At 34.0% G+C, this 10401-nt stretch overlaps 1 protein-coding gene across 1 annotated transcript; it reads right to left on the bottom strand.

Moving 5' to 3' along the window:
- Window positions 1–2297: 2297 nt before the first annotated feature.
- On the bottom strand, window positions 2298–4036 carry LOC134271529 (uncharacterized). The gene is made up of 3 exons (XM_062753731.1): window positions 3770–4036; window positions 3038–3662; window positions 2298–2635 (listed from the first exon to the last, which is right to left on the bottom strand). Exons 1-3 carry the CDS (start codon window positions 4007–4009, stop codon window positions 2298–2300), a joined length of 1203 nt encoding a protein of 400 aa, XP_062609715.1. The 5' UTR covers window positions 4010–4036.
- Between the last annotated feature and the right edge of the window lie 6365 nt (window positions 4037–10401).

The raw sequence follows: 10401 nt of genomic DNA, 5'->3' as shown, positions 1-10401 counted from the left end.
GGTTATACAATTTTTTTATATGGATATAGAAAATTAAATTTACAGGTCCCCAGGACTTCGCTATAACCGAGTTTTACTGTATAAGGCTTTTGGTGTCTGAACTTGCATATTTGATACATCTAGAAAAATAACACTGTGAGGTTTGCTGAGTGACCTGTTCTAACTTTTCTCAGGTAAGCTTTAAATCCTATAGTGGCCATTATGCCTGTATGATACATCTAGGGATTTTTTTTTTCACCATCAGAAATAGTTCAGATACTAGACCTGACCTAAGTTATAGGTCCATTTCAATTAATTATAAATTCTATCTGTACTAAACTTGCAAGATATTACGTAAGAGTTAATGTACGAGTAGCGCTCCATTCTTTAAAAGTAATGGAGCCGAGGCCCCGAAGGGGCCGAGGCCTATAACTTTTAAGGAATGGAGAGCTACTCGTACATTAACTGGCGTAAAATCCGCCTTTCTAAATGCTTGTTTTTATTGCTTGTTAATACATAATAAAGAATATTTATATGATACATTGTAAATACTTTTTACATATTAGTAGTATTATTTATATATAATATAGAAAGAAAAATTAAAAAAAGTGTATTGAAGTAAATCTAAACCATCGTCTCTCAACAGCTTCGTTAGCTCAATGAAATTAGCATCGGACTTCTATGGTGAGGGTACCGGGTTCGATTCTCTTCATGGGAGCTCTAATTTTCTTAAATGTGAAAGTATCCTTGACAATTTTCTAAAATTCTTCTCCAAAATTTTCTGAGTTCATTCCTTGGTAGAGGCACGGAAAGGAGAATAAGACTATAAAAAAATTCCGTTTTCAATGTAATTTGCAACTCTCCATTCCTTAAAAGTAACGGAGCGCTCAAACAAAAGAATGACGTCACAGGTGGATTTTACCATTCAATGATATTCCTTGAAGTGAGCTTCATAATCTTTAATCTTCTATGTACTCTTACTTATAATTTAGCAAAAATCAATTCAAAAATATATAAAACGATACTGTTAATGCTTTGAAATGTAATTTATGTAACAGCATTTTTATTATTCTTCATAGGTTCAAGATATCAAGGTTTCACTGTACATTAAGTGAGTAAATCATTCATTTATTTTCACAGGAACTACAGTGTCCCAAAGAGCAATGAGAACAGTGTCTGAAAATGTGATGAAATCAAGTGTGTCCATGATGCTGTCTTTGTAGCCTTAGTTCTCAGTTTTTCATTCATAATGATTTTTTTCCATAGCATATTGAGTATTCTTTGCAGGATAAATTCCAGATGCAATCACGGTGACCTACTTATGATATTTTATTGTTATATTATAATATCTTCAGTCTTAACTGGCTAAAAATTATCAAACTTTGTCAGTTGAGGCATATTGGGTCTTGTGATAGAGCTAGAGGCTTCAAATAGAAGTGATAGATTGTACAATTGATCAGAAGAGAAATTCAAGACCCTTGGGCTTCTTGTTTAACAGAAACTACAGTGTCTGTAAATGTGACCAGATCAAGTGTGTCCATGACGCTGTCCTTGTAGCCGGTTAGTTCTCTGTTTTTTTTATTTATAGTGAACTTTTTTGCTTGTAAAATTAGCCTCCTTTGGAAAATAAATTCAGTATTTTACAAACCTTATAATTATATTGGACACATGTTAGAATATATAGTTAACAGAAATAAAACTGAAAGATAAAAATTTATATTTTTATTTTTAATTCCTCCACAGGTTGATATAATAAGTACAGCCGCACTCTGAGTCAAACTCCGTGGATTCTAGACGGAGGCAGGAAAATTCAGTTATCCTTGGAGGAAGAAATTTGTGGAACATTGAAGCAGAAATTTAGATTTACAGGTAAAATCCTGAGTATATATACCCATATCCTCACCGTGAAGTTAACTAGACGAACAGCTTGTAAGATTATCAGTCGAAAACAGAAGAATTTCCTTTCGAATTTTTATTAAATGTCAAAACAATATAAACTGTTTCTGACATGCAGAAAAATGTCATCTGGCAATACTTGGTTCTCTAAAAATAACCCGATGGTAGAGTTTCTCATTTGTAGCTTTTGCACAATAAAATCCCAGTCAGCTCCTTTAACATAAGTTGAATGTAAAGATTAATAAATTCCTGAGACATTCAAGTTTATCTAAAAAAACTTGGATATAACATTGATGGTACAGTGTATCATATTATAATACAAGCATTGTTAAATTACAATAATAATACAGTGTAATGCGGTTACACGTAAAATTTTAGATGCAACTACTAGTATTTTACTTGAATTTAGCAGGAGTAGGATTTCACTGGAGATATTTGATTTTCTTTACTTTGTTTTCTAATTGAGCAACAAACAGATTGTCATTTATATCTGTACACAGTCCCCAGGGTACACTCAGTCCACAGTCTATGTAACGGAGGAACTGTCCATCCTGGTCTATGATGTGGACACATTCATTGTTAATATCAGCTGTGAGGATGTGACTATGACTGTCTGTGGTGATTCCTCGTGGACTAAATGATTGGTTCTTTGGAGCAGGAGTATGTCCAGTGTACCTAAATCTCAGTTTTCCGGCCTGATTGACAACCACTACAGCATTAGCTCCACAAACAGACACACAGATATCCAGGTTCCTGTTCTCTGTTATGTACCAGAATTTAGCAAATGTAAATGTAAATTTTGGTGATGAATAAAGTAGTTTACCTTGATTATCAAATTGAATGCTTTGTTTCTCTGTGGAGCCAGAGTAATGGACAACTTTTGTTTGAATTTCATCATTGCTATTCATGATAACCAGGAGGTCACCAGAGAAGGTACTACAGACACCGCGAGGTATCCAATTCTGTAGTCTGATCACCTCCTCGATCTTCTCATTCTTCACAATGTTAACAGTTCTACTTTTATCAGTATAAACTAGATTTCCACTTTTTGTCACTGCTATGTTATATACATAGCCAATTTCTTGACTTGGTTGTGATTGTTTTGAGTTAGTGATCCCTGATTGATGCTGAAGAGTTTCATGGTTCTGTCATTTAATTCCACTTGTCCAGATTTCTTCATCACTCAGACAAGCCACATTGTAAAGTCGTATATACTCATTGTTTATGGTGGCGACAGTCTCTGGATCATCAAGCAGCTGTTTGACTGGAGAAGGGGATCCAGCCTCTGGTGATTTCTGTGTTGTCTTTATGCTGTAGCCATGTTTATCTAAAGTAAGAGAACTTGATGATAAGGTGCCAAACAGTTTACTAAGTTCTGCTCCATTAATTGTGCCTGGGTTGAATTTAGACAAAGACGGTAGAATTTTTTGTGGAAGATTTCTATATCTATCTAGTACATTGGTTGTAATACTCAACAGTTTTGAAATGTTATTAGAATCCTCAGCAAGATCAATTGAATCAATTTCATCTTTGATGTCAGACATTGTCTTGTTGATTTCTTCAAGTTGTTTCTGTAGAGTTTGTAGTTGTGTGTTTTTCATCTCTTCAACTTCAGCTTTAAATTTCTGGACAAGTTTGTCAATTTCTCTGTGCCAGGCCTCTCCATGTTTTGTTATGGCTGTTGAGAGATCTCCAAATTCCTTTTCTAACTGACTCATTCTGTTTTGTACATCAGAGGCAATGTCCTGGTAGGTTGGATAAAGTACCTCATTTAAATTAATTTGATTCTTGCTTAATTTGTCTTTTCTTTCATTCAGAACTTCCAATATTTCTGATAACTTATGACCTAAATGTTTATCAGATGCAATACACTTGGTGCAAACAGGAATGTAACATTGCTTACAGTACATTTTACAGCGTTCTTGATCATGAATGTACATCCAGGGTAGATAGGAATTGTTTTTCTGTCCTTGAAATCAACAATTTTATGAGGTTTTGACAGATCAGCAGATATGTGTTCTCCCACACAGGCCTTACACAGGTTGACAAGACATGTATCACAGTGCATCTGTACCACAGCGGTCTCACACAGGTCACATCGCATCACGTCCTGGGCACTGGTACTAGGGTCCATGATTAAACTTGTGACTCTGAAATATAAAGTTAAAAGTATTCAGTACTTGTAGTTGATTAAAGTACCAGCCTCGTAGATTTTCCTTTTTTTCAATCGTAAAATTCCTGTAGTATTCGTAGTAACCCATAATTCAATACTCATTCAGCTGATTGGTCAGTTAAAATCATGCCGGTGCCTCATTTGCTAATCTGACGCCAAAAAAAAATAGTCCCGGTTCCCATGCAAAAAGCAATTTTAATTCATGACTGCAAAAAATAAGTAATATAGAGAAAACTTATTTCAGTTTGATATTAATGTAAAAGAGATCGATTGATTGATATACATTACTGCAGATATTATCAGCTGATTCTAAGGTGGTGAAAACTGAAACGCAACATAACTTTTCTGTTTACCCTGCCTCCACGAGCTAGTCACTTCCTATCCACATTTCCGTGAATAATTTACCCTATATCGCTGAAGTCTCGCTAACTCTCGCCAGATCCATTGCCAGAGCTACTCTGAACTCATCGGGTTTACACCGAAAAATAAAAGGTTCCAAACACATTAGTAGGGGTGATATTCTCTTTCGAAGACAGTCAGCTTTAAACGTATCCCGGTCAGCCTTTCCTCTGTCATTTGTGACATAAAATATGCAACAGAACAACAATAAGCTGTATATTTCAAAACATAAGATTTGCACAGATTGAAAGTTTGCCTCCAAAAATACTTGGAAAGTGCTGCTAGAATCCCGAGTTAAGCATGGTTTTACGAAAAACCTCGGTTCATATGCATAGTGGTGTCTCCATTATATCGCGGTACTTAAAACTTTTGCATAAAAAGTGTAATTCATATTTTTTAGTGTAACTTTCATCAAATGATAATCATAAACCAGACTATGTGTCAAATTATTTCCCAAGGTTGCATCGTTTTATTTGTAAACTTTTTTTAAAACCAGATGTCTAATTTGCCTTCTAAATTGGAGAGTCTCATAGTATCGCGGAAAACATGAAAACTTGAGGTTGAAATGGACTTAAATTTTTATTTGTAAATTTACGATTTAATTCTACATAAAAAATGAACAATAATACAAACTAAAGACTTTCAAAACATGAACTTTTTTATGGATTTTACTAGATTTTAAATTCAGAGGTCTAAATATAATAAAAACTGGAAATGGAAATCTGAAATTACGTTTTTTTTGAATTAAAAAAAACTTCCACGTATGTTCCATATTTTTAATCATACAAAATTACATTCAGACGACGAATTATTATTTTACTGAGTGAACAGTGGGATTCTAGCAGCACTTTTTAGGCAAAATAGATGTTTTTCAACTGTATTATTTATAAGGAAATTATTAAACTCCGGGGGCATTATTGTTCTGTTAGTTTTTTAAATTTTAAGGAAAATGTCGCTATTAGTAGAAGTCACGGATCCCGTGGTGGGGGGCAAGTCTTTTTAGCGTTAGACACTCTTTTATCTGTATGCAATAAATAATAGTAGTTTACGTTTATCTGCGGTTTTGGAAAATTATCAAAATTTATTTTTTTTAAAAAGTCTAAAGTTCCCAAAAAATGACATGCTTCCTTAACATCCCAGTAATTATAAAATTATGGCAGCATATGTTTGTCTCACGGCAAAACTATAGTACCTGTGACTAGGGTGTTGAATTACTTCTATAAAAGAGTTCAGCATGAAAAGACTATAAGTAAACTCAGGTGACCTATCTATTGCTATCTGTTTTTGTCCCTCGTCGTGCATCGTGGGATGCGTCGTGCGTTGTACGTTAACATTTGAACATTTTCAGCTTTTTCTCTGCAAACAGTAACCGCAAACCAATTTTAACCAATTTTGACATAAAGCATCTATGGGAGAAGGGAAACAAAAATTGTGAATTTCATGGTCCATGCCCCCCTGGGGCCTGAGGGGTGGGGCCAAAACCACTAAAATTGATGCAATCTTTAAAAATATTCTTCTTTACTTCTGGACATCAAGCAGTCAAACTGTTTGCATGATTGTAATCAGCATTGAGTCCTCTACCAAAATTAAAAAATTATCCCTGGGGTCAGGGGTTCTAGTGCTAAGGCGGGGCTACATAGATTATATAGTGAAAATGCATTATTTCTTTGAAAATCATCTTCTCTGCTTCTTGATATCAAATAAACTAAGTAAGTACATAGTTATGATGAACAAGAATGCTTTTCCCAAAATTTGTGAATTTTATGGCCCCAGGGTCAGGGGTTCTGGTGTTAAGGCGGGGATCTATTGATTATATAGTAAAAATGCATGAATTCTTTGAAACCCCTCTTCTCTGCTCCTGGGTATTAAGCAGATTTACTACATATATAGTTCTGATGAGCAAGTTTAAGGGCCCTTTTTAGAATTGTGACTTTCAAGGCCCAGTGGTACCATAAGGGGGGCTTACTTATATGCTGAAAATAAATTTGTTTGTTTGAAATCTGCTCCTTGGTTTTAATAAAAATTTTTTATAAGAAATGTCGTTTTAAAAAAAAAATGTGCAATGTGGGACCTAGGGTCAGGGGATTATATGGGTAGGGGTACTTGTGATTTTTAAAGGTCTTCCGTTTCCAACGGAAGACCTTCTCTGATTCTGTTGGTAAAGATTATTAGGGTCTTCCGTCTTCAGCGGAAGCCCCGTCTATTATTCTTTTGTTTCTTTTTCAATTTTCTTCTTCTTATTATTATTAAAGGGAATCCCCTTTTATTATTTTGGTTTTTTTTTCACTTTTATTATTATTCTTCTTCCATTTTCTTTACAATTTTTGTGCAGAAGATTTCTCAGAGATGGCTCAACCGATTTCTTGAAATTTTCAGAGAAGTGTTCTTTATTAAACCTCATACGTTTTTTTTCATTTTTTTGAAATTCACTTCCGGTCAAAGTTATCGCCCTTTTATAAAAATCAGAGGACCTCCTTGCCTGTGATAGAACTCAATAACGGCTTAGCTAGAGCGCTGAAATTTTTAGTGATAATAGAGGACATGTTGCCATGTTGCACCTGGGTCAGGACATTTTCCAAGTGCCTAGTATGGAAGCTCGGTAGGGGTCAAAATTTAGGACACGAATCATGACTGATTTTTTAAGACATTTTGCTTCATATCTTTTAAAGTGTAATTATTTTCTTAAAGCATACTGAACAAAATTTGTGCAGAATGACAAATTTAAATATGATATCAAGAAAAAAAAAAAGCTGACTCATCACATTAGGGGCCAAAAGGGGCTAAAAATCTTTTTGATAACTCTTTAAAAGTCAAAATTTTGTTATACATTACTGAAGCAAAAATATTTATCTCAACAATCTACAACTAGATATTATAATTTTTATGTCGTATGGTTTTAATTGGGGGACATGGGACCAGAAGTAAAATTTTAGCTTCATATCTCAAAAGGGGAAATATTTTGATAATAATATTGAAAAAAAGATGTTCAAAATAATGTTCTGAACAAAGCAAAGCCTTTAATTTTTCGCTAAACGTCCCCATTAAGGAGTTGAAAGGGGTGGCCCCCAATTATTTCTTTTGCTAATCATTCGAAAACAAAAAAGAATCTCTGAATAGTTGTTGAACAAAAAGTGTTCCAAACCTTAAGAGCTTTCAGAAAAAAACCCAAAAAAAGGGGGTGGCCAAAAGTCTCTAACTCTATACCTCTTTAGCAAGCAATATTTTGATATACATTACTGAAGAAAAAATTTTTCTCAACAATCTACAACTGCATATTATAATTTTAATGTCGTATGTTACATAGTTAGGGGCCATAAGGGGCCAAAATCCTAAATCTTTGATGCTTTATATCTCAAAATAGGAAAAATTTTGATAAGTAATATTGAACAAAAAATGTTCAAAATAATGTTCTGAAAATATGCTAACTTTCATTTTCCGCTAAACGTCCCCATTAAGGAGTTGAAGGGCTGGCCCCTAAATATATCTTTTGCAAATAAGTCGAAAACGAAAAAGAATTTCTGAATAGTTGTTGAACAAAAAGTGTTCAAAAACGTGAGAGCATTAAAGTAGAATCAAGAAAAAGGTGCTGGGTACTTAAAATTAGGGGACAAAAAGGGCCACAAGTCTTCAATCGATAACTCTTTAGCAGTCCATATTTTGTTATATATTACTGAAGCAAAAATGTTTACCTCATCAATCTACTACAATATATTATGAATTGTATGTCGTTTGTTACATAATAAGGGGCCACAAGGGGCCAAAATGTTCAGTCTTTGACGCTTTATATCTTAAAAGTGGGAAATGGTTTGAAAAGTAATATTGAACAAAAGATGTTCAAAATGATGTTTTAAACAATATGCAACCTTTCATTTTTCGCTAAATGTCCCCATTAGGGAGTTGAAGGGTTGGTCCCTAAATGTCTCTTTTGCAAATAAATCGAAAACGAAAAGAAATCTCTGAACATTTGTTGAACAAAAACTGATCAAAATCCTGAGAGCTTGAAGATGATATGAAGAAAAGAGGGTTGATCCCTAAAATTAAGGGCCGTGAGGGGCCAAAAGTCGATTTTTTTAAGTCTTTAATGTTCAATGTCTTTTTATAGATTATGGAAAATCATTATTTTAGAATGAAAATCTCAATCAAAATCTTATCTCAGCTCTTCAAGAATCGGACGGAAGACCCACTCGTTGCTCGCAACGAGATCGTATCTAGTTATTATTCTTTTTTTCTGCACAAATTTTGTGCAGAAGATTTCTCAGAGATGGTTGAATGGATTTGCTTCAAAATTTCAGGGATGTTGCAAAATAATCTGAAGTTTAAACCGGCTGTAGGATTTTGTGAAAATCACTTCCGGTCTAGAGTTATCGCCCTTTTATCAAAATTCAGAGGACCTCCTTGTCCGTTCATTATCTCGAAAACGGCTTGAGCTAGAGCGCTGAAATTTTCAGTGATGATAGAGGACATGTCCCCATGTTACTACGAGTTTGGATAGTTTCTGGAAGTACCTAGTATGGAAGCTCGGTAGGGGTCAAATTTTAGGATTCGATTCATGAGTGATTTTTTGAGACATTTTCCATCATATCTTTTTAAATAAAATTATTTTGTTTAAACATACTGAACAACATTTGTTAAAAATGACAAGATCTTTCATATGATAGCAAGAAAAAAGTGCTGAGTCATCACATTAAGGACCAAAAGGGGCCAAAAGTCTTCAATCAATAACTCTTTACCAGTCATTAATTTGTTATACGTTACTGAAGAAAAAATGTTTATCTCAACCAATTACAACTATATATTATGATATTTATATCGTATGGTACATGATTAGGGGCAACAAGGGGCCAGAATGTTCAATCTTTGGGTCTTTATATCTCGAAAGTGAGAATTTATATCTCGAAAGTGAGAAATATTTTGATAAGTAATATTGAACAAAAGATGTTCAAAATCATGTTCTGAACAATATGCAACCTTTCATTTCTCGATAAATGTCCCCATTAAGGATTTGAAGGGTTGGCCCCTAAATATTTCTTTTGCAAATAACTCGAAAACGAAATAGAATCTCTGAATAGTTGTAGAATAAAAAGTGTTCAATATCCTAATATCTTTAAGATGAAGTCAAGAAAAAGGGCCTGGGCACTCAAATTAGGGGCCAAGAGGGGCCAAAAATCTTCAATCGATAACTCTATATCAGTTAATATTTTGTTATGCATTACTGAAGCAAAGATGTTTATCCCATCAATCTACAACTACATATTAAGATTTTTATGTCGTATGTTACATAATTAGGGGCCACAAGGGGCCAGAATGCTAAATCTTTGACGCTTTATATCTCAAAAGTGAAAAATATTTTGATAAGTAATATTGAACAAAAGATGTTCAAAATCATGTTCTGAACAATATGCAACCTTTCATTTTTCGCTTAACGTCCCCATTAAGGAGTTGAAGGGTTGGCTTCTAAATATTTCTTATGCAAATAAATCGAAAACAAAAGAGAATCTCTGAATAGTTGTTGAACAAAAGGTGATTAAAATCCTGAGAGCTTCAAGATGATATGAAGAAAAAAGGGTTGATTCCTACTATTAGGGGCCGTGAGGGGCCAAAGGTCGATTTTTCTAAAGTCTTTAATGTTCAATTTCTTTTAACAGATTATGGAAAATCATTATTTTAGAATGAAAATCTCAATCAAAATCTTCTCATCTCATCAAGATTCGGACGGAAGACCCACTCGTTGCTCGCAACGAGATCGTATCTTGTTATTCATTTTTTTTTTCTTCTACTTCCTAGACGCCAACTTTGAGTCCTCATATCTCACTCATTTATCAATGGATTTCGCTCAAATTTTCAGACATTATTAAACTCTATCAGAGTGGTATCTAACATTTCAAAAATTCACTTCCGCTCTTGAGTTATTCCCCTTTAAACGAAAATTTATAGGCTTTCGTTTCCGGACAAAG

The sequence above is a fragment of the Saccostrea cucullata genome, unplaced genomic scaffold, assembly GCF_032062105.1.
Source record: "Saccostrea cucullata isolate Sc308-1 unplaced genomic scaffold, CSIRO_AGI_Scuc_v1 ctg8456, whole genome shotgun sequence".
In the NCBI taxonomy this organism is placed as follows: domain Eukaryota; kingdom Metazoa; phylum Mollusca; class Bivalvia; order Ostreida; family Ostreidae; genus Saccostrea; species Saccostrea cuccullata.
Note: the sequence above shows the minus strand (reverse complement) of the source record. Positions and strands in the feature narration are given on the sequence as shown.

Excerpts from the sequence above, each read along its gene's own strand:
- LOC134271529 (XM_062753731.1), bottom strand. The coding sequence starts at position 4,009 with ATGGACCCTAGTACCAGTGCCCAGGACGTGATGCGATGTGACCTGTGT. Across the intron at positions 3,663-3,769 it reads TAAAATGTACTGTAAGCAAT|AATCAAATTAATTTAAATGA; the intron begins GTTACATTCCTG and ends AAATTAAGCAAG. Across the intron at positions 2,636-3,037 it reads TGATGAAGAAATCTGGACAA|AGAACAGGAACCTGGATATC; the intron begins GTGGAATTAAAT and ends GGTACATAACAG.